We start from the raw sequence: 24,850 nt of genomic DNA, 5'->3' as shown, positions 1-24,850 counted from the left end.
GGAATGCTTGAGAGATACGAGAGGGTATTTTTCCCTTTTATTTTTTAATGCGTATTATTCCTTTCTTGCAGCTGTTGGCAGATCGTATGCAGGTGTAAATACGGGTGGGAAAATCATGGTCTCGGAATTCCTCAGTGCTTATTCGCAGCTGTTTTTTTATACTAAAATAAATAATTGATGCTCATAATTCATAAGTGATTAGTATGCATTGATACAGATTGGGAAATGGCTTTTTAGTCTGGTTTGAAAATGTGTGTGTGTGTGTGTGTGTGGTCCTGGTAAACCCTATAGCTTCACAAAGATAGAAATACCCATCATCTTTGATCTTGTGTGGACATTTTTTTACCTTGTGTGGAGATTTTAGGTCCTCGTGAGGAAATGGTTTAGGGGGGATTGTGGGATTGAATATACATTTTGTACAGTAAAAAAATCATTGTCTTCAGAAAGTCCTCATAAAAAATGTGTTTTGTATTTACTGTAATGTCTGCAAAGGGAAATTTAACTCACTGCTAAGGGTAATTTTGTCCCCAAAGAATTGCTAAATCAACACACTCCCCAACTCTGAGTGAGAGCTGAGATTTTGTTTACTGGCCTAAACATAATGTCAATACATAACATGGCAGTAAGTATGGTCCAGTTAGCCCTTTGTGGTTGATGCCAAGGTCTGTGCTTGTTTTTGGGTGCCAACAGCTCATCAGTGTTTCCCTGAGACTCGAGAGTAAGCTGAAACATTCCATATATGGATAAGGTGATTGGCTCAAAAAACCTATTTGGTAGACAAAAACAACAGCAAATCTACATGCTCGGCATGTGTCCGTGTTTAGTGACCCGACTGCTTTCTATACTGTTTTAACCGTGTCATTTAAACCTTGATGTCAAGGGTTTTCTGTTTTGCAGTAAAGGCTTTTTCAAAATACAGACAGGCCTATAGTTTGAGAACAAGTGAGCATGACTCTGGTGGTCATGAAATGATGATTCCAGGACATGGGTGAGGAAGCCTCACTATACATCTCATCAAAATTGAAATCTCCTTCCCCCTGTACCTGAATGCCCATCTTACTGTCACACTAGCGTGGGGTTCATGCTTGGAAGAGAGTTGCTTCAACTGGGTTAAAGGGGTCATTTAACGCGGCTTAAACCAATATTATTGTTTGCTTTATTATTGTCATGTCTCTTCGCGACTCAACAAAGACAATAAACCTCTTTATAAACACGACAATTGTTGCCTCTAGTTCAAACAGAATTACTGATTATTAGGACTTATGTTTTTGCAGATCACACAAAGAAACCACAACAACACACTTAACTTGCGTTAGTCCGTAACAAAGTCTTTTACGATGAAAATATACTTACAGGCTGCGAATCTGAAGCGCCAGACAGTTTTTGCAGAGTTTTAACTGTTGGAATTGGCCCACTTTTAACAAAAGCTTCCGTGCATAGCCGGTCTTGATCTCTCCCCGGTTCGTGACGCAATCATCCGTGAAATGCGCTGCACACACTTGAATATTCGGACTGTACTTTTCTGGAACAATATTGTACATAAAATGTAACCATTTGATTTTAGTTGCCTCATCCTTTGGAAGGGCAAACAAAGAGGCATTCGTTTCGCAACGAAACACACATAGTCTCGGCGACATGGCTGCGCCCGTGACGGTACAATGAGATTTACAAGACCGCCAACCTTACTTTTGTTTAGATTTGGGCTGTCTTAGTCAAATTTTGTTTATGAACTAAAATCTTTGCAATTTTACATGTCCAATACATGCATGGACAACACACCAAAGACAAAGAAAAACACGTATTTCTGGCAAATCACCCCTTTAAGAGGCACTTCGAGCTGCACAGCTGTCGGCGGGAAGAGCTTTGAGTTACAATGGACGTTCCAGCGACAGCAGGTGCGCCCCACAGCTGCCTCTCCAAACCAGCGGAGAGCAGGGAGGTACGGAGAGGGTGTACAGAGGTACGGAGAGGGTTTTTTTACAGATTCCTCATTTGTACCTTTATACTAGCTGCCTTTGATGAGAAGCTGGGGGATTTTTAGTTAATTAAACCGGATTAGTTATAACCCAGGGACCGGGCTATTCAAGTACCCTGCTTTCTTTCTTTATCCTACAATCACGCTCTCGCTCTCTCTCTCTCACTCTCTCACCTACACATTCCCTTTGTAGGGAAAGATGTGTTCGCTTTTTAGTAGAACTAATGGCTCCGCTAAAGCCCAGAAGTGCATCTCTGGACAGCAGGAAGCGTGTGATGCCTTAAACAAGAGGAACAATGTAGCATACGTTAATCCGCTTAACCCTGCAAGACACACATACACACAGTAACAATGGTCATTAACTTTAATTAGGTTATTCGCCTACAGAGCAGAATGATTGTCCTTCATTCACTTACCTATAAATTTGGGCAGATTAGTTGAAGCTTTAATTCAGCTCTTGAATTAAGGATAGATGGATGAATGGAAGGAGGGGCCGGCGGGCGGACGACAGACAGGTACAGTAGATAGTCTAAGATAGACGAATACTATATGTCTACTTTAGGTGTTATATTGTGTTTGTCTTTAGAATTGAATGAATACAATTTACCGTCGATTTGAAGAGAGAGAGAGCGAGGGAGGGAAGTCAGGAAGGTATAGCAAACTTAACATAGGGTCAAGAAGCCCTTGTTGCGTAGCTGTGACGACAAGCAAACACTCTTCCCTCGATGTCAGCCTCATCCCTCTCCAGCAAGTCCCTGCTTTCCCTAAAAACAGTGTCTATTCTTAGCTGCTAAGTACTATGTGGAATAACCCATGGCCTCTTTCACATCACTTCAGAAACCTGTGTATGTAAAATGCCACTTCACATCCATCCATCCATCCATTCCTGTATGTGTGAATCGTTCCATCCAGCCACCCAGCTGTCTATCAATCTATAGTGCTTATTTTGAGCCATTTCTCCTTTGTTATTATCTTCTAGGATACAGTGGGTGAAAACACAGTACATTGAGAAAGTGTCTTGAAGTGTCAAGCGTTAGCAAAGATACCTTCCTGTGAGACTCGGGTGGGCAGCAGTGTTATTTATCACAGCACATTTTGATTTAATTTTAGTCATAAGTCATAATTATCATATTTTTGGGTCATGTAAAGTAAGCTTCATTGATTTAGGTCTTCAAATCTGTATTAAATCTAGGTTAGGTTTATATACTAACATACTGATTTTTATCTAGTATAACAAAAATGTAGCTGAAAAGTATTGTCTGCCCTCCTTTTAATGGAACAAAGCAAGACGTCGCTGCTGTAAACAAACAGGTATGTTTTAAAGCTTTGACATTTATTGGTGTGAATAAATACAGTGGTTATACAGTGCTTTTACAACATTATTTCACAGTGGAAGAAAATGCAAAAATTCTTTATCACATACCAGCCTTGAAAAAGACATTTACAGTTTTTTTAAAATAATGTATTTAATCAATTAAGCCATATTACTGCTATATGTCTATTTAAAGTAAAATGTAATTTAAATATTTCTTAGAGATGCAACAATAATCGGTATTGACTGATAAAAGGGATTTTTCACACTATTGGCAATCAAGCGAAACTTTATAATTGCTTTATATATAACTTTATAAACAGTTTTTTAATATCAACCGATGATCAGGGCCGATATATCCTTAAATCATAAGAGGACAGGAAAAGGCAATGATTTTGTGCTCTGTGAAAATGTTCAGAAACTTCTCCAGTTTGATATTCAACATTAATAGTCATTATATGACGCAATAACATTCAGAAAGTTATTCATAATTAAGTTAATAATCGGGTATCGGTGGAGAAATGTATTATTTGTGCATATCTAATATTTATTTATTTAGTTTTTTATCTAGGCTCTCGTGCATCTTTAGTTTTTTACCTACTCACACACAGTATAGTAAAATCTTTACAGAAAACACATAAATTGGAAATTATTCAGTTATGTTACTCTAAGGTATAGTAGATCAGTGAAATATGTAGTGATATTCTTGAGAGCGAGAGCTTAAATTTGATATATGACTATGTTTTGTGAGTATATAATAATAGAATACAAATAATATTATTCGTATGATGGGCTTTGGGAAAAGGAATTCAGACATTATTATGTTTGAGATTAAGAGGTTAAAGTTACTTTTTGGTGAGAGGTTACTTTTAACTACAACAAGTTCTAAATATATTATGGACAATGGAGGTGCCTTGTAAAGCAGTGGCTCTCAACCTTTTGGATTTCATTATCAGCATTTCTGCATAAATGTGACCCATGACATCATCAGATTTTCATACTAGTCAAAAAACTGGAGTAAGAGATATAATCTGTATTGTTTATTATATCATTTATGTTTGCTGTATTATGACAACATTCTATTGCGAAATCTATGCGATTCCGCCCCTAATTCCATAATATACGATAGAATCAACAGCACTTGCAAGAAAACACAATTTCCCCTCTCTTGCATACCATAAAAGCAAGCGATGTGTTTAGTAATAGATTAGGCTAGAAAATGGCTGCTATAAAATGCTTATCGGCCCCCTGATGTCCTCATCATGAATTGCGTTAAGTCTCTCTCTATGGGGGCCTATTGTGCAAGCCTTGTTTATTGGTCTCTCATAGTCCAGTTATTAACTAATTACTTCTTCATGGGCTTTATGCGTAATGAGGGAGATTATACTTAAGCTGATGGGAAAGAATTTAGAGAAGCTCATTGGCTAGTTGAACTGTCCGCCATGTTCTAATTTAAGCTCGGTTGAATGACATCATATTGATCAATGTTCACGTGCTTTTGTGTGTGCGTGACTTGTGCTACGGATCCCATTTTTTGTAATTGGAAATCGGCTATTGGAGTGTCCTTCCGGTGATTTCTCTGGGAAAATGTGAGAATACAGAGTCGGAAATATTGACCCAGCCTTAAGCATTAGAAAGTTGCTTTCATTGGTGAGGACAAAATGGTTGCCTGAATGGTTATTGATTCATATTTTTTTGTTGGCAAGTGCAGTTCTATACTTATAATATTGTGTACTTTCCAGTAATACTGTGATTCTGTTTAAGCGATTTCCAACTACATTGCATCCACATTCCGCCAACTGGATTCACACCAACACACGCAAGACTTTCACAGTCCTTGCATACTGCATTGTTGGAGAAAACTAAACCAACAGCCTAAATACAGTATTTACCATTTTCGAGCCTGGTGCACGCTGTACTTTGCGATTTAAACTTGTGAAATTGTTCTGAATGTTTCTGTAAGGATATCTCACTGATCAAAAGTCTGACTCATACAGAACCTGTCGTTCTTAGGATGGTAAGCCTCACACTGGGTTTCTATGATGAGAACTCCGCCTGTGGAATCAACCTCCTTATCTGTCCATCCAAAAGACTTACGGTTTGCTTTGTGGGGGGGGGGAAAGGGTGTAGATTGACTCCCTTTTGCATGTTTGTGGTTGAGCATGTGTTGGTGTATCAGTGTTGGCTCTCATTAATCTAACACATACAGTATATTGACCAGACACAAACCTACAAAACCCTTCTGTACGGTTTTTACTTGTCTTTTGAGTGTTAGTCATCACCCTGAGGTGGAGGTTAGGATACGGTGAGGAGAGAGTGGAAATTATCCAGTAAATCCTTTGGGCTTAAGCAGGCGGCGGTGAAATCGATGGTGTTGATTGTAATCCAAATGTAGTGTATCTGACAGCACGTGTGTACTGTATGTGTGTGTGATGATGGGTGAACTGATGAACCAGCCTCTGTCTCATCACCCAGACAGGCGATGAGATGTGGGCCGCAACTCCACTGGGTTGATGGTAAAAATGAAGCAGCACAGAGAGAAGGGCGTGTAATTGAAGCGCTAAGTCAAAAAGCAAGTCTATCTTTTCTTTATTTCTCTCTTTGTTTTTTTCCTTCTGTCTCTCATTTTCTGTTTCATCTTGGGGAGATGCTTGATGGGTAGGATATTGATCTGTGGTTGGTCATCCGAGTTGTTTTGGAAATATTTTGGCTCGAGTTTGTGTTGCTTGGAGAGGTTAAGCTGCGCTTAAAAACTTCAGGAATGTATGTATAAACTATACAGTATATAGAGAGATGTAATAATGACAGTATCTGACTGTGGGATAATATTATACACCAATACCATTTTTTAAAGAGAGAGTTCGATCACCGTTTTTTTTTTCGGTTCTCGCCGATACCGATGCTTGTGCCTTTTCACAACACAGTCGGACTGATAAAAATAGCAAATAGAATATCTCTATAATTACAAACAACTCCACCTTAAACAAATAAACACAAAAATAAATTGTGCTTGTCACAAACTACCAAAGCAAATTCCTGTCAGTTATGTCACATGAGGTATCGGTCTTTGGTATCGGTGTATTTTTACGAGTACGAATACTACATGTGCTTAGTCCCTAGATATAACAATATTTATTGCGATATTTAAAATGACAAATGATGACATGGAAACGTGCCATAAGAACTTTTCTTTATCCTCTAAACGTAACTGTTGCTTAGATGTATGAGTTATAGTATGAGATGGGTCAAATTGTTAGGCCCAGAAGACATACAGTCATGTGACCACGATAATATTGAGACCATTTTGCTACTGCAATAACACGATATCGATAATTTTGTGTATATATATATATATATATATATATATATAGACTGTATATTTGCAAGAGATCTCTTCATATATACTGTACAAGGCACAGCACGAGTCAATTTCTAGAAATTTCTTAATGAGACATTTTGTTCATTTATTCATCACTATATTGAATTGGTCCAGCAGGTGTCCTGTAGGTGGACATATGTATCAGAGTGTGCCGTTGTCTCTTACTGTATATAATTAAATCTGGCTTCCATTTGCCGAGTGATTTGATTCCCTTTGCAACAGGGCCTGACACGGCGGCGTGTGACTCACGCACGTCTGCTCCTTTCACTGTAAAGGTGGTGGGTGGACCATAATTGGACCTGGTTGAAAAGGCCGCAAATGACACTGACAAGCCACTAATGAAGCGATCCTGACAGTCGGCCCACCTATATGTGCTCGATCCGATTGGCCAGACCTGCAAAACCGAAAACGACATTCAAAATTAGGACTAGAAACACAATTACAGACTGAATTCTAACATAAACGTGTATGGCAGGCATACTGTGTTCAAAAGAAGAAATGAGGGTTTCTGAGAAATCACAGTTGCAGGAGTTAATGTACTGTAGGCATCACCTGGAATGGATCGTGCCTTGCTACCAAGAAATGACTGCAGAGCTACAGTAGTTTAATAGCAACACTTTTTATATAATGGTTGTTTTTGTCCACTATTACACCAATAGACCCATTTAGACATTCAAATTCGAGTCTTCCACAGAGAAAGGTGTCTACAGTGTAATATTTGTCATTACTTTTACTTGTTTCTTAAATGTTTTCCTTTTCTATTTTAATCTCAATTATTTTACTGTTATATTGTCCTTTATAAGAATATTAGGCTATTCATTCATATTTTATATGTCTGGTTTTACATAATTTAACGAAGATTAGGGTAGTCAGAATTTAGGCTTATAGACAATGTATAACCACAGAAGATTATCAATAATTTTTTGGGAATATATAATATTTTATTGAGCATGCAGGGATTTATTTGATCAATAATATGAAATAGCATTGTTGTAACTGAATTCATTGAATTGCATCTTAAAACTTTCTCACATTTTGGATAAAAAACACTTGAGTGTTTGTTTGTTTGTTTGTGTTCGGTTATTGTGTGTGTGTGTGTTTGTGTGCGTGCGTGCGTGCGAGTGTGTCTTGTGTGTGAGCATTCCCTTTGGACAGAAACGCAGGTGGTGGAGTTAATTTTACGCATAGATGACCACTGAACGTATCAGAGAAAGCAGCCTGCAGCAGTGTAGATTCAGACCACAGGCATCACTTCATCTCTGTCTACACTTACACACACACATACTCTAAATATGTACACTTCCATAGAGGACGCCGAAAATCTGATTCAATCAGATGTTCCCAATTGAACAGAATCAAGAAACAGCATTGCCAATCAACTTACATAAGATGAAAGAAAACAAGCAGACAGAAAGTTGAGTCATGTGACCTGTCTCAGTCTGGCCTGACAAGTACATTTTGTTTTCTTACCGTAGTTCACACTTCTCTAATAACACATTTGATTACAGTTTAAGGACTTTGTAAATAAAGTGCTAATATTGGCTGTCATGGCCACATTCACTATTTGTGAAACTAGGCATTTTGTCTTACATCTTAAAGTCACTTTCACTTGTGTGCAGGAGAGAGAGAGAGAGAGAGAGAGAGAGAGAGAGAGAGAGAGAGCACAATGCTCGCGAAGTTCAGCTGTATTTGTTTGTTCGCTGCATTTGGGTGATGAATGTTATATAAACGGTGGATAAAACGCTGGATTTGGAGATCGTTTGAAACTGATAGATGGAGCGGCGATCCCAGCGCTAAAAGATGAACCGCACGCGGTAAGTATAACTGATGTCTGTGTTTTCTTGGCAATGTGTGCGCACGTGCTTTAGTTCCACCTCCTCCCCCACACGCGTCACATGTTTTCGGAAATAATCGTACAGCCTTATCTGTCTTTAATAAATGTGATCAAACTAAAGACTATATTTGAAGGGTGCGATTCTATTCTGTAAATACTCAAGATTAACACGAGATTAACTGAGTTACAGCCGCTTTAAAACCCAGAACCTATCGGCTTAACATTTAGCTGCAGTTTACATAAAACATCCATTAAGTTAAAATGTAAGTTATTTATTTATAAAGCACATTGAAGTGTGGCCCAAGCCAACCAATGTGCTGTACAATTGTCATAGCATAAGAAGAAAGAGAGAAAAGATACAGGAAAGAATGCAAATGGGAATCGGGTGCCTTTCGTTTTCACATTTATGCATTTATAAAGGGCTTTTGCAAAGTTACAATACAAAGCTGTCTTGTCATCTATATTTATTATCCTTAAGATTTAAAGCGTGCAGTTTTTTTGTGTCTGTTTATCTGTTGTCTGCTTATGTTGTGTTCTCATTAATGATCTCATTAATTTTCTTTTGTCTCAATGCTCTTTGCTTTTACAAAGTAGAACAGGAAACGCGGTAACTTTTGAGGCAGTAACTTTTAAACAAAGTTTCAAAAAACTAAGTCATAGACGAATCATACGAGAAGTATGAGTCCATTTTCAAGGCCAGCGGTGTGAATGCAAAGAGAACTCACTTCTTTTTTTTTCACTTCTCAAGTTCCGTTTTTGCTCTGGTTTTGAAAGGGGACTAAAATATGAAAATACAGAAAGATGCCAGCAGTCAACATTTAATAGCAGTAAAATTCTCATCTCACCCTGAATTGAACCTGCTGATTAATACTGGAGCTATTGCAGATTGCTTTTAGTCAGAGAAACTCAGTATTTCCAGTCCATTCAGCAACATAATAGAACATAGAGGAGATATGGACAATAATGTGTTTCTTAAAGCTCCTCCGAGAGCTGTTTGGACCATTGAGAAGCTCAATTTGAACCAGCGGCAGTCTTAGGCTTCTGGAAGCAGCGTTGCGATGATAAACACTCAGCCTGATTCGTGCTTGCTTTTGATTCAAGTGTTATCAAAAAAGCACAGTGTTCCTCTCTTCTCTTCTGGTCCCATGTCTATTAGGAGGAAAAGTGATTAACTGCACTTTTTCTGTAATAATGGAGGAGTTCCACGCGTCTGTTTTTCCCCTCCAGTCCAGCTTGAGGAGATGGATGGTTTTGAGCCCCGGGTCAACAGCTCTTCCCAGCTTGCCATTCACACACGCTGGCCGTGTGGTCCCAGGGTCACTCTCTATCTTCCAAAGCACGAATAATGAACTGATGTAGCCTGTGCGGTGATAGCTGGGGAACAGGAAGGTGAAATTAACTGGGGAAATATGTCATGACCGTTGCAAATTAAAGTTCTTATAGCTATATTGTGGCTGGTAAGTTGTTACTTAAAGTGACTCTCCTTTGCTGTACTGCAGCTCTCAAATTTTCACTATCATTATATAAACAGTATATAAACTGTTAACACATTTTACTGTATAGTGTTTTATAGAAAATCTTAACACATAAGAACTGTTAACAATTTGTGTTGTTGACATCACAGCCGTTGCAGTTTTGTTCTCGTTCTGCAATGCTAACATCTGGTGATTCTCTCTTTCTCTATCTCTCCCTCACTTTCAGATATCCTAGCTTTTTTAATAATGGGGATGTTTTCATAATTTTGAGCCAATTTGAGCACAGTTTGAAACATTATTAAGATCTAGATACTCATCTCGTTCTCACTTTCAGAGATCTTCCCTTTCAAGGCAGTGAGAAAATAAGATATCATACCATAACCAAATAGGGCATAGAGAACACACTGCCAGTAGTACCATTTACTAATTCATATGATAGGATTTCAAGAAAGAAGTGGTATTTTATGATTATATTCCCTAGTGTGTTCATCTGTGATCTCAAAACTGTATGACTAGATTTTCCTTCAAGTCCTCTCTATATGCATGCGAGTTTCTGGTTTGTGTGTTTGGTCCCCGTAAGTCTGCTGAATGACACATAGCACCTAGTAACCATGCTATGGCCCATTGAGGGGTATGGATCAGCTTTAGCTTGACAGCACTGCTGGTAGCTGACTGAAGCCGATAACAGATCTTCTCCTGCTTCTAGATAGTGCACCACCTGAGTCTGGTACATTTATTCAGCGTAATCTTTCTTCTCTGTGAACATTGAGTTATGGATTTGTTCATGTGTGTGTAAGCGTAGCTTACCTGTGCTAAATGACTTACTCTTGTTATTTTTGCTATGCTATACATGTACTGTAAATGGCTTTATGGTTGATTGCATTTGACTCTTTATATTATTTCTTTGCTTAAGCATACGTCCTTATCGAAGCACTCCTGCCCTGTATGATATAGGCTAGTCTACTTTTAGGGTGTTGCATATTACCGGTATTGACAATAATTTTAATGATATTGTGTTAGTACTACACATATGAAAATATTGTGCCGGTATCTGGGTGACAGTAATAGGTGGCATTTTTGCACTTTTTTTCCTTAAAAGCCAGAGTACCCCCTTACACTCTTACTTTGAGTTTGATTTAATGACAAAAAAACTAAAAAAACTTAAAATAAACTAAATTAAAGATAACTATAATGATTTGACTAATAGCATAATTGTGTATATATACTATATATCTAATATAAACTCACCGATTTCTCCATTGATAGCCGATTAAGCTGTCAGAAACGGATTATAGGCCGATATGTGTGTGTATCTCTATTATATAATATTATAAATATATAATTTGTTAATATGTTATATATAATATACATACATCATCTTTATTTATTGTTATGTTTATACGGAGTGCTTACATACATGTTTCAATTAATATATAATAACATTTCTGTGTGTAATGTATTGCGACAGCCCTGGTCTACTCATGGGGTCTATGGCAGAGAGGGTCTCCCATACAGATGCCTTGGATATAAATGCGCATGCAGATGTCCTATTTCTGACGTTTACTTTGTTTGCTTGTGGTTTAACCGTTTAATATTCGAAGCAGCCTAAAGTGTGATTCAGCCTTTTTGTGAATTTAAAGCGAGCGCTATAATGTTTATCTTGGCTCCTGTCAGCTTGGATTTAGCTAAATCAATTTACCCTGACATAAACGTCTTTAACCAGCACCGAGAGATGATATTGTTGTTTGCGTATTAGCATGGCCCACCATGCTATGTTTGCTTTTGTTGTTTGCAAAGCCTCGAACTATTCTCCGGTGTTTCAGTCGACGGGAAAAAAATCCCCTCATCTATCTCTTGATTCAAGAACAAAATCTGCCCTTAAGTCAAGCACTCCCTTTCTCTCGCTCTGTTTCCTTTCCTAGAATTCTTTGTCGTCCCACCATAGTGCCGAGTTTTGTAAAATGACTCATAAATAAGAATAAGATGTGAGACAAGCAGCTGGGATGCGGAGAGAAGTGATCTATGAAGAGGTTTGCAGAAGCAACTCACTGTTGTCAGATCGATCCCTCAAGCATATCACGCCACAGTTGTGGAAAGGATGTTATCTCTGTCCAGAGCTGTCAAACTAGATCAGACCTCACAGCCAGCAACTCCTGATATTTTGTGCACTTTTTGACATTTCACTGCTTAATTTGATGCATTCCTAGTGAGGAACATTGTGTTTTGTTGCACCTGTTGTCAAACTATCTCAATGAAATGACAGAATGAAAGATTCTTTAGTAATTATGTTGGTGGACAGTATTTTGCTTATGCGGTTATGCCCTGGGGGAGCGAGGGGTGGTAATGGCCAGTCACAGTTAGACGGTCAGTGTGGGTGCAAAGAGACAGCCAGCATTCGTACTTTTGCAAATGTGCATTTTCCTGCATTTTTTTACCAATAAGTGCTGTGTGTCCGCTCTTATTCCTCTCCTGTGGGAAGAGAAAATCACCAAAAAATTTGAGTTGCTGCACATTAGATTGTATACTAGGTCAGAGAATGCTGGGAATATATTGATTTGAATTGACGTAAAGTGAGAACAGAATGGTTTACAAAACTGATGCTCTGTCAGATGACCGAATTTGGATTGGCTGCAAGCAAACTGATGCAAGCTAGAATTTGTTGTTTCAAACTGACCTGACTATTAACACGCTGTTGTTCTTATCCGTCAGTTTTTATCGCTAGTTTAACGTTGCCTCTCTCGAGCTCTACAGCGTTTAAACTTGCTCAGCTTGTCATTTATAAACTGTAGGTCAATCTTTTTATCTGCGTAGTTTAGATGCATAGTTGCATCTTAATAACATTGCTAGGACAATTAAGCATGCGGCGAGTGTGTAAACTGTTTTAATTGTGCTTTTCTCATCTGGATGAATGTTCCTTCATTACTTTAGTTAAAGGGATACTCCACCTTAAAATGAAAATTCTGTCGTGAATTATACTTTCAAATATTTGTGTCCATCAGAAAAAAGACATTCATACAGGTTTGGAATAACTTAGTATCCGTTTACTGTTGTTGTTCTCGGATGTAGAAACTGAAAACATTTCAATTTTTCTGAAATAATTGTATTCTGAGTGAAATGGTTTGAATGGTGATGATATGTTCAGATGCATAAAGATAATGTTATTTCTGGTCACCACAGGTCTTACTGAACACCCCCTTGCCTGCCATTGGCCGAAAAGCATATACTTCTCCCCAATCTTGACAAATGTAGACACTAGTCCAGGTGCCCGGAGATCCCATGTGCGCATGTCTCAGCAGCCCAGAAATGCCTAATCTTTCATTCAACACTTTATACTCCATTGACTCTATAATATTGTTGACTCACTGTCTTCCTGGTCTCCATCCCAAACCATTCAATCACATGCAAACGTCCCCTCTGTCTTTCAACCCGTCTGCGTAATCACATTCTGAACACACGCCACCGCTAACCAGACCTAATTACTCTTTGTGATCATCTAATTGGCCTCGTTTTGTCATGTTAATTCTAAGAAACGATCACAGATTGTCTGTTTATGTATGCGTTCAACACTTTTCTGCTTGCTTCAGTATCTGCGCCAGCTGGTCAGTGCACACCCAGCATCATGTTCTAACATTCACAGTTTACAGCTTGATTTCTCATTCTGTTCTTGGATAGTTTATCATCCCCACTGGAAATATTAAATAGATATGGCTGCCAGCAGCTCTCTGTGTGTGTGAATGCAAGGTAAGGATAAACTGTACGTTATGGGGACATTTTTTTGAAAAACAGCTTATAAATCAACCTAAATAATATGTATTATATTTAATTGTATTTAATTACGTTACGTTTAGTGTTTAGTGTTAAGTGTTAAGTGTTAAGTGTTAAGTGTTTAGTGTTTAGTAGTGTTTAGTGTTTAGTGTTTAGTAGTGTTTAGTGTTTAGTGTTTAGTGTTTAGTGTTTAGTGTTTAGTGTTTAGTGTTTAGTGTTTAGTGTTTAGTGTTTAGTGTTTAGTGTGTTTAGTTTTTTGGGATAGAAAAAATCCCCATAAAATGTGGAAACACATGTATGAGCTTTGCAAATTAGCTTTAGGTGTTTACGCCTTTAAATGTACAAATTAAAGGAATGGTTCACTTTCAAAATGAAAAATATAAAAAGTTAAACAGTATTTTGCTCTGCCACTGAAAAGACTTTCCTTTCGGCTGATGTCATCTAGGCCACACAGGCTATTAGATAATATGAACCAATAGCCTGATATCTATTCAGGCTTTGTTTTAAAAAAGCCTAAATTCAGATCCATCTCCATTTTCTATGTAACTCTCACTTTTCATGATCCAATAAGTCCCGGAGTACTTTTTTCTCATTGAATAACTCATTTCACTCTGAAATGCATCACATTAAAGGAGAGAAATGAGGTGTGAATGCGATTACATGTTGGCTTTAAGATAGCTATTCTTGCACCGTAAGAGTTATGTAAATCATTTAATCAGTTTGCGTGGTGTAATTCTTAATCTTGCAGGTCGGTATTGCTGCTGTAGGTTGTGAAGGATGTAGCAGACAACTGAGATCTGTTATACTTTACAGAGACCGTACAGCATCACACCGCTAATGCAATCCAGACACCTGAATTGACTCTTTAAATTGCAGATATAGTGAAATGAATGCTGGTACTTTACTTAAAGCACTTAGGGGGCAGTGGTATTTGAGCACAGTTGACCTGTTTAAACTCACTTTGTGGTGGATTTTGGTTTGGTGTTCAAGATAAATGAAACACAGAATATCTCACGTTTCTCTAAGTATCACATTTTCTTTTATTACTTCCTTCACATCTTTCGGTGGGTTTTTCCTAATTCGTTTTTTTTCACATACTGCATTATTTGCTTTCCTAAGGTGACATTTTAGCGTGCAATCTCATGCCTCAATATCTCTCTCTCTCTCTCTCCCTCTCTCTCTCTCTCTCTCTCCATCAGACAGTGTGACAGAACAGAGATGGTGCATTAAGATCGTCACTGCCATCCTGCATTTCATTTCTTAGTATTCACAGTGGGTACAGAGCAGTTTTTGCCTCTTGACCCTCATTCTCTTCATTTTCTCTTTCTTCTACCTCTCTCATGTTAAGTTTTTCTGTCATTCCATTCTGCCTGCGTTTTGTCTCTCCTCCAACATCCCTCCATCCCCACCTCGGTAAATAACTTTGAAAAATCCTGTCCCATGCAAGAGACCAAACCAGATGCTTACCGGGCAGATTAAGTCGGAAATAAATCCTAACGTCGGCCGTTGAACCATTTTTTAGGATTAACGACGAAGAAGCCCTTATTGATGTTTCTGATGGTCGCTGTTTGGGGGAATGACTCACGAATAAGCAATTTTATTTTGTTACACTACCAATCTAGACTGTGGTGGTTTGGCACTCAAAGAACTCAATAAACATTTGGAAAAAGTAGGTCAGAGACGCACAACGTAGAAAAAAAAACGCCCAAGGATGGGTTGAAGTCTGAGCTGCATGGTAAGTAGATATTGTGAAGCCGGAAGTTTTCTGAGATGAGCCCAACAGGGAAAGTGCTGGGACCATGGTGAGATGCCAATGTGCCATAGCTGCGCATGTGTGTTTTAGAAGTGAGAACAGTGTCATTTCACAGTCAGCTGAATCTGTTGCATCCCGCTGTGAAAGCGGCACTACACTTGATCTGCACAATGATAGTGAGCATAGCAGGCTATCGAAGACCAATGAGCCAAACGCCGCAGGAGCTGTTAGTTCATCGTCACGTTCCTCCATCAGTCCCGTAATGTCTGAGAGGAGATCCACCGGCGCGTGTGTTTGTTTGAAGGGTTCAAAGACTCATTTAGTCGTCCCGACTGTGTATTTAGATTATATTATAGCGCTAATACCGTTGTGATAATGCATCTTTATTAATGTTTCAATAATGCTTTAGTACTTTAGTAGTTTAATGTAAATGGTTTTTGAACAGCCGCTTGGTAAAATGTATATTGTTTCAGTGAGAATATTTAGTTTTTTGCATTTTATTTTTAAAAAAGGTTGTCACATGTTGCCAATTGACATTCAGTAATTTAACAGATTGAAGTTTTTTGTGTGTCTGGCATTAAAATAAAAGTTTGTTGTAAAGTAAACCTAGTACCTGTGTTTTAGACAATGCTGACTGGTTTCTGGCTGGTAAATACCAGGTTGACCTGCCATCCTTATCCAACAACCAGTTAAACTACAAGCACACAATTTGAGTAAAATCTTTATTTTTGTTGTTGTAGGTGCAGCCGTATAGTAAACAGTACTGCATGGGTGAAAAAGCACGTCATCATATGGAACAGTTAATATTGTCACATGAATAACTCCGCGGACAAAGAAGACTGACCTCTTCTCTCTCACTCAGGTGCTGAAGGGAAGCAAAAAGCTTTGCATGTCGGTGCGATCCGTGGGGCGGATCCCCGGCGGCTATGTCACAAACCACGTCTACACTTGGGTGGATCCGCAGGGCCGCAGCGTTTCACCACCTCCTGACCTGCTGGTGGAGCATCGCAGCGCCACACTGCGCCGGTCCAACAGTCAGGGTCGCAGCCACATGCAGCTTCTGCAGGACGGTGATGAGAAGAAGGTGAAGAAGGGCCTAATGAAATGTATCAAAACGTCAAAGAGCAGCAAGTGTGGAATATGGTTGATTTGTAAAATTCATCTGAAGAACACTGTTGATTTACTTTAGTTACCATAGAACTAGAAGAAAGTCTCACATACAGTGGGGAAACGCATTTATAGTAATACCAACACAATCTGATGGGAATCAGTACATATTTTACGAGGTGAGACATTTGCATAATTTTGTTCAATCTTATTTGTACGTGTTAGTACAATTGGCTTTCAAGCCAGTGATGTAAGGTTTAAGATTTGGGGTTAGGGGAGGAGCCTCAGTATTGCTAGAATCGTATGATTTTCTACGATTCACATTGTATGAATTTATACGAATTTGCCACCACGTAAAAGACATACAGTCAGATTCCTGTGAGATCATGTTGGCAATACACCTACTATAGGAACCTATCAGCCACACGTAAAGTGATAGTTCACCCAAAAACAAAAACTCTGTCATCATTTACTCACCCTCTTGTCATTTTGAACCCATATGGCTTTCTTTTTGCAGAACACAAAAGTGCCCATTAACCCGTATTGCTTTTGTGTTCACACAATAGAAGTCAATGTGGACCAACTGTTTTTGGTTATCGGCATTCTTCAAAATATCTTCTTTTGTGTTTTGCAGAAGAAAGTCATTCATAAACACTGCGTATGGCCACGATTAGTAATTTAGCTCTTATAATACAAGAAAACGCTGAAGAGTTTTTAAACACTCAACGTAGAAATTTGTGTTGTTTACAGCTCATCAGCTTTAATTACGGATGTCGATTTGGAGTTCTTGTGAAGTTGAAGAGCTCTGCTTTGTTATATGTTGAGCGTTTTGTCATTACGGAGATGAGATTTCACTGGAGCGTAAGAGGGGTACAGATGAAAGATTAGCCTCGTCTTTCATGAAATGCAGTGTATGCTATTTTTCATAATCCCAAGCTCTCCGTTTTATCTGTGCCAGCTGATGACAACGTCTTTAGGATCAGAGTGCCGTTGGACTTATGCCCCTTTCTATAAGTCATCATTTATCCACTGTCAAATGAATTTATCTCTGGACTAAAGTATCTGTGGTCATTTGCGAGAGCTAATGGACAATAGAGCGTTTTTAAGACAGAGATTTATAAGCTGCATAATGTTTTACCTGATAGTTCTTTGAGACTGTGATTTCATTGTCTCACTTGGAATATTTTGGCCGGGTTGAATGTATAGGAAACTTTAAATTTAGTCTTATATTTTACAAAGGGTTCTTGACAGAGATGCCATAGAAGAACCAAAGGTATACTCCTCCAAATTATTTATTCAGCCAATTCTATTACAACATGAAGCAACTTCTTTAAGACTGTTGTAGAAATGGTGAAGCCAACGATATCGTTCCTCTGTTCCTCTGTTTCGTATGCTGCAATTCTCTTCGATTATAAAGATAATTTTATAGAGTTTTATAGTTATCGCTATTATTTTTGGTGTGAAGAGGGCTTTAGAATTGAAACCAATATGTTGTTGTTTTGAATCCTATAAGGGATGTCATGAGTACATTTTTTGTCAAGTCTTAAATGCTAAATGACTCTTTTCCAGAAATATATGATGTGTGTGCGTGCACATGTTTGTTGCTCGTGCCCTCTTTTTGCATTTTATAAAAATCTCTCTTGTAAATATGTGCACAATGTGTACTCCGCAGATAAAGCCTTTCTGTTTGATGTTGTCAATTTAGAACAATGCCGTCTAAAACAAGCAAATCCAAACCAGAGGATTAATGTTTTGGACGAGGTGTTTAATCAGACGATTATTGAATATGTATGAAACATTAAGAAGGCCGTCTGTGCCACCGTTACTATGCCTCCATCAGACCTGAACGAAACCAAGATGTCTGCAGTCACACGCAAGTGCGCCGTTATGAATTTTAAACAATATAAATGAAAGAAAAAAAGAAATGAAAGTGTTAAAAACCATTTTATTTTCCATTTGCCTAAGGTCCTATAAGCACTTGGGAAATTAAGCAATCAATCTTTTTATTTAATGCATTTTTAAGACCACAGGAAACAAATTAATTCCATCCTGCCTCCTTTTCAATGCGAGAACCTTTTCATCTCTTTATTAATCATTCGTTATATTCATATCGTCACAGTCCTGAGCACGTCCCTTTTCTCGTATTTGACCCACCGCTATTCCTCGCTCCGTTTTTTCCTTTGTTCTTACGTGACAAAATTTGCTAAATGGGATTATAGGGAGAGTTTTATGACTCGCAGGTGTAAATCTACCAAGGCTATTGACGAGCGTACGTTCTTTCGCGGGCCGACAGAAGGTGGATGCGTCATGCTAGTGAAGCACGCCGGCAGCATTCGGTAATGCACAGCGCAGCAAAAGCGCTCCACCCTGATTTACAGCCTTGTTTGCTCGCCCCCGCGTCGTGGCAAAGCAATTCGATGGGTAATTCTGACAAATTCCTGGGTGCTGAACAGAACTTCCAGTAAGCGCCGTTGGAAGCCGTCACCTATGCAGCTGCCAGCAGGCTTTAGAACTAAACATAGCAAAATATATATTAAGACCTATTCACAGCGCTGACGTTTATAAATGTGTGGCATTATGAACAATGACACACAGCAAATGCAGTACGGCCCTACGCCACTCTGACATTTCAGGGATGGCTACTGGTAACCTTTAACCAACGTGCTGGTGGGCGGCCGGTTCTTTCATATCCCAGAGTGCACAGGGGCTCCAGTGACCTCGTGGACGGAGCTGTTTGATTTGGCTCTTTGGGGTTTCTACGATGCAGGGCAATCACAGGACTATTGTTGCTTTTCTGCAGTGGGTGTTGAGAGGTCGAGGGTGACTCACATATTGTTGTTTTGCTGGTTCAGCTAAACCTTGTATGGGTTGTCAGAGTAAGGAATTATGGAGCGTAGATGCTGTAATAGCTGCTCTCTGTTTGAGAGGTGAATTTTAATAACACATTTGCGCTGGGGATATATTTTAGTCTTGCATAGGTAACCGTAATGTTTAGGTAATTCGTGGCAGTTCACAGGGCATGTGCGTGTGTATTGAAAATAGATGCAACCTCACTAATGGATGCACACTCAGCACAGCGCATTCATTTGCTGATTAAGTATCATTCAGTCCTCTCATGGCTCTTTTTATCTCCTCCACAGGTGAATCTGGTTTTGGACGATGGCCGTTCTTTGGGTCTTATGATTCGTGGGGGGGCTGAATATTCTTTGGGCATCTACATCACAGGAGTGGACCGGGGGTCTGCAGCAGAGTGCGGGGGACTGAAGGTACAATTTTATTGTATTGTCACGTTGCTATTGTTACAGTATACAGTTTGCTTGCACTTACAATAATCTGCTTTAATAGCAGCACTGTTGCAAACATTTCAAACTCCATCCAGGTCCAACGTTTCTCCGTCCACTCTTTAAAAGTATTATTTTCATTTTCTTCTTGATTTTTCTCTCTTAAGTCGTTTGGTTTATCTGTGCTTGCTTTCAAAGGTTTTGACACACCAGTTCTCTTTCAGTCATTTCACTATTTTCCACATTTTAGAATAATAGTCTAAAATTATCAAAACAATGAAGTGCGAGTTTCATAATTGTGTAATGACAAAAATCGTAAATTTTACTTTCTTTTAGGTAATCATGCTTCGAACTCTGGGTATTATCTTAACCACCTTCGTGAGATGCATTCTGGGATGCTTTGTTAAGGTGTCAGTGGGTGGTTATGTGAACCCACTATAGTTTGGGGAAAAACCTTCCACTGGGGACGTCCTCATTTGTCCGAATTTCTTTTTTCCATATTTTAAAATGCTAAATGTTTACTTTTATGGTTTGGTTGTAGTATTTATAAGAAGCTGTGTATAAGAACAATAAAAGTCCGTGGAATGTCTTCATTTAGATAATTCATTTAGACGTGTGAGCGTGTGTAAGACTGTCACCGTCTCTTTCTGTTTGTGATGGATTTGAGTAAATGAGGGAGATTTAGCCCGCACAGTAGAACTCTTTGTGAATCAGAGACTGTTTCTTGGTTAAAAACGTTTGTTGAATACTTCAAAGTGTCCATCTGTTTTAATCCTCCCACTGCTTACTAGTTTAGGTGTATGAAAGCAGAATGGGCGCAATCCACTGTGAATTTCTCCAGCTTTTCTTTATGGAGTCTTTATCGAAATCATTTTCTTGGACGTTCTGGGTTCATTGTGTTATTCAATTCCATTTCTCATTGTGAGGTAAATACCATCGTTATGAAAAAGTTTCCGACTTTTTCACGCTGACAGATTGCATTGTGTACAACCTTTGAATTCACAGAGAGGCGATGACAGTCTGGGAGGAGGACGGTACAGACACTGTCCGTGCAGTGAGAGAGAGTTGGGTGTTTTATCTTAAGACCAAACGTCTGTTTTGAAGAGAGATGAGAAATGGGTTTCTGGGTGCCTGTTTGGCAGCAGACTTTGTTTACAATGTCCCAGTTTTGCTGTGAGGTCCGCAAACATAAAAGCGGCCTCGCCTGCATATATCATGCCACGTATGTGATAAACAACCTCATGAATGCTGCACTTGCATACATGCATCAACAGTATGAAAAATGTATCTATTATAACTCAATGCAGTTCTAAAGTTCAATGGAAATTTTTTTAATGATAGCTCCTGCAATTAAAAAAGCATTGAATGGTATTTCATAAAGTGATGTATTGTGAACTACACGTCTTGACCACAGGCTTTAAAGAAACACAAAATAATACCAAACAATGTCCATAAAATTCCTCTAAAGTCAGAAAATAGCTTTTTGTGGGGAATGAAAAGAAAATGTAATTACTTTTCATTAATAATTCAATATTTATTAATAATTCTTGAGAATATGACTATGGTATATGAATATGATATGGTTCGATTTATTATTCTACACTTTCTCTACATTGTCGAATGAATTATAATTTCAAAGAATTATAATTAATTATATATAATTATAATTTTATGAAAGAAAATGTGCTGCAAGGATCATAATGAAGTTTAACTACACAATCGTCACAAAAAAAACTGAAATATTTACCTTTGCATTATAAAAGACAAAATGCTCACTTGGAAAGATTTTCAATGAATAACCTAAAGTTATTGCAAGGCTTCAGTTTTTCTTTTTTTGGTCCTGTTTGCAGTTTGACAGCTGTGGTCACTCCTGTCATTGTATTGTAATATGAGCAGCGCATAGCCTTTAAAAACAATCCACCATTCCAAAGTAAAGAAAAGCGCTTTCATCCGGATTGTCTGACACTCGGAGCGATTGTGTTATTACGCTGTTTGCAGCCAGTGACCTTCTGACCCCATTCTCAAATAAAGACAAACAGAAGGAGAAACACATACACATCTTTTTTCTAGTAGGTCCTATGAGATGACGATAGGGTCAAGGGGTCTGTTGTTTAAAGTTTGTGCCCAAAATATACAGTCCTAGACCTGTGTGAAAAGCTTCATTTTATTTTTGTCACCTGAGATTTAAACAGAAGGAAGAGATCCATAATACTTGACTATAGGCATATGCTGTACTAATGTTCCATTTAACTACCTTTTGGGAAGGTGACATTGCCAATGAGCGCAAACATTGTGTCGTAATAAAAGTGTTCTGATCTCTCAAATCTGTCCTAACTAATGCAGTAAGAAATGAAACACTTCACCTTTAGTAGCTTTCTACTAGACTAAAAATGGACTGTAGGCATGGATGAATTTCACCGATGCTGCACATCAGGTGTGGCTGACGATTATTCAACGCTGCCTTAGAGAAATGTGCTTATCGCACACCGGGCACAGCAGTGATGGATGAATTTAATTCTATTTCTGAAACGATTATGGCCACATTAACATTTTCACCCACAAGCAACACGAGCAACAAGCGTCTGCTGTCCTTTCTAACTTTTTCGATTTCTATGTCTCAAATCCTAAAGTTAGAGGTCTTAAGGCAAAGATTCAGTCCGTAGAGTTTTAATTGGATTGAATAATGGGGTTACTCATTGAGAATTCTCTGGTGTCTAGATGTAAGTGTGTTTCTTAACATAAAGCCTCCGCTGATCCGAGAACAGCCGGAACAGTTATTCACCGTGCATTTATTGAAGCATCTTTATGTCTATTTTTGGCCATATATGTATTTGATTTGATTTTCTGTTTTGATGGTCTTTATGTGTACAGGCTGTGAATATATTATTCAAGGTTATTTTATTAATTGTAGTTTCACTTTGGACTCGGGCTGGTCTTCCATAACTTTGCTGAATGGTGAATGAGCAATACAATTAGAGCACATCTTGGCCTCAGAACTGTAAAACACTTTAATGGCAATGGCGTTGTAGTTTGTAATGGTCAAATTACTAAAACCCCTAAAAGGATAAAGGCTTTAGTACTTCATTTATTTTACAGAGATAATTTACTGAAAGTCAGCGTTATGAAAAACTGCTCATCCATTAGCTCCTTTTGTGGACCACCTGAGACTCACACAATTACTTTTGAAGTATCTATCCTAAAAATGTCTTCTTTCTCGCTCTCTTTCTATTTGTAGTACAAAGGTACACTTTTCTTTTTACAAAAAGACATCCCTAAAAGACCCGTTTAACATGGTTTGAAGTGAACATTCTTGTCTTCTTTCTTTTTTTCACCTTCTTTCTATATTTCACCTTTTACAAAAGTACAATCCCAAAAATCCTTTGGGGGCTTTTTACGGTGCACATTTATTTTTCTCATACAGATTTTGATGAGGGTCAATATGTTTTGAGTAAATGATTCCTGAAGTACAGCCGAGGAAATAGTTTATTCCGAATTTTCCATTTCAAATTTTTTTTCAGGATTTCTCAATTTACTATTTATAGGTATGTTTAGGTAAAATAATTATTTTATTTCATTCTATAAAATATTGATAACATTTCTTCCAAATGAAAATATAGTTTTTTTAACTGTCCAAAGTAGTGAAAATGATAAACAATGCAACGCTTGCAGATCTTGAATACCACAAAGTTAGAAAGTTCACATTCATGTTTACACAATAGTACTGGTTTAACATTTATTTTAGGTTTAGTTAAAAAATGAATATATTGTGGAATAAGCTTGAGTTTTTTCATAACTTTAATGCATCTTTGTATTCTCTCTGTCTTTCACATTACTGTTGGGTGACCCAGTCATTCCTGAGTTTTCTTTTTTTGGTGAAATTCAACAGACACTGAACTGGATACATACACAATACATGCAGAAATCAAGCGTAGCGTCAGTTCTGGCAGTGCCTAAGATGCCTTTCTCTGCTCCTTATCAGCTGCTTAATCGTCCCGCACTAAAACCCCACCTCCACCTCCATCTCCTACTTATCTGCCTGTATCTGTCGGATCATTTAATCTTGTTATGCATCATGAACTGTTCTGGTTCCCCAGGTGCGTGGACATGTATTGCTGCGCTGCCGCATTGTCCATGCAAGGCAGAGTATGCCCAGAACAGTTTAATCCCCCCAACCTTATATATTTCTATTGTTTAATTATTTGACAACAGTGGTCCTGACAGAAATGCAGATTAAATGGCAAAGTTGGAGCCGTCTCTCAATTCTTTCAGCGGCTGTATCTATATTTTTAATATTGTAAAGTATGTTCCATAAAAGTGACCAAGGAAAAAATGAGGCCATGTTTTTGACCTTGCCTATTCGTTTCGATACAGGACCTCATAAAGCAGTGCTACTAAGTAGTGTACTATACTTCAATTACCCTAAAAATGTATTCCTGTGATTTGCAGCTAGATCAATGCAATGTGATTTTTCACCCTAATAATATTTTACAGCATATGCGTTCAGAATTGGGAGCTGTCAAGATCCTTATCAGTCATATTGAGTGTCGACACACTCCCTATTCCGCTTTGTCAAGTAACGCTAAATCACTTTAGTCCTTGAGCCGAAAGTCATTCTCCCTGAAAACTTTCTCTCCGTTGAGTCGTACATGTAACACCCATTACTGTGATATGTAAAATTTCTCCTTAACCAGGAAGCACAGCGACTTGTGTCTCTTAGAGGAGGAAGCCGTTTATCATCCGAAAAATCCCTCTGGATTTATAAAAGCCTTTTAGACTGTGAACGTGACCACTTCTCCTCATTTGTAATCCATTTTAAAATGGCCACGCCTCTGCCTGACTGACAAATACGGTACTTTAACCAGCAGCAGTGTTGGAAGGGTCTGTACTTTAGTCGGTCTGGGTGGCTTCTCAAACCTTGAGTACTGCTGGTGCAGCTATAAGACCGACAGTCTTAAACGCTCATTAAGTG

General features: G+C 38.4%; 1 protein-coding gene across 1 annotated transcript in view; it reads left to right on the top strand.

Annotated features, from left to right (window-relative positions):
• whrna (whirlin a) overlaps positions 1 to 24,850 on the top strand; it is a gene marked incomplete at both ends in the record, with an annotated part of 60,629 nt that overhangs the window by 13,763 nt on the left and 22,016 nt on the right. The window contains 2 exons of the mRNA XM_079486759.1: positions 16,356 to 16,577; positions 19,741 to 19,866. Of these exons, the coding sequence (XP_079342885.1) occupies positions 16,356 to 16,577; positions 19,741 to 19,866 (348 nt within the window). The remainder of the gene's footprint in view (positions 1 to 16,355; positions 16,578 to 19,740; positions 19,867 to 24,850) is intronic.

Source organism: Barbatula barbatula (assembly GCF_947034865.1).
Source record: "Barbatula barbatula genome assembly, chromosome: 22".
Classification (NCBI taxonomy): domain Eukaryota; kingdom Metazoa; phylum Chordata; class Actinopteri; order Cypriniformes; family Nemacheilidae; genus Barbatula; species Barbatula barbatula.
This window is presented reverse-complemented; position numbering and strand designations above follow the sequence as displayed.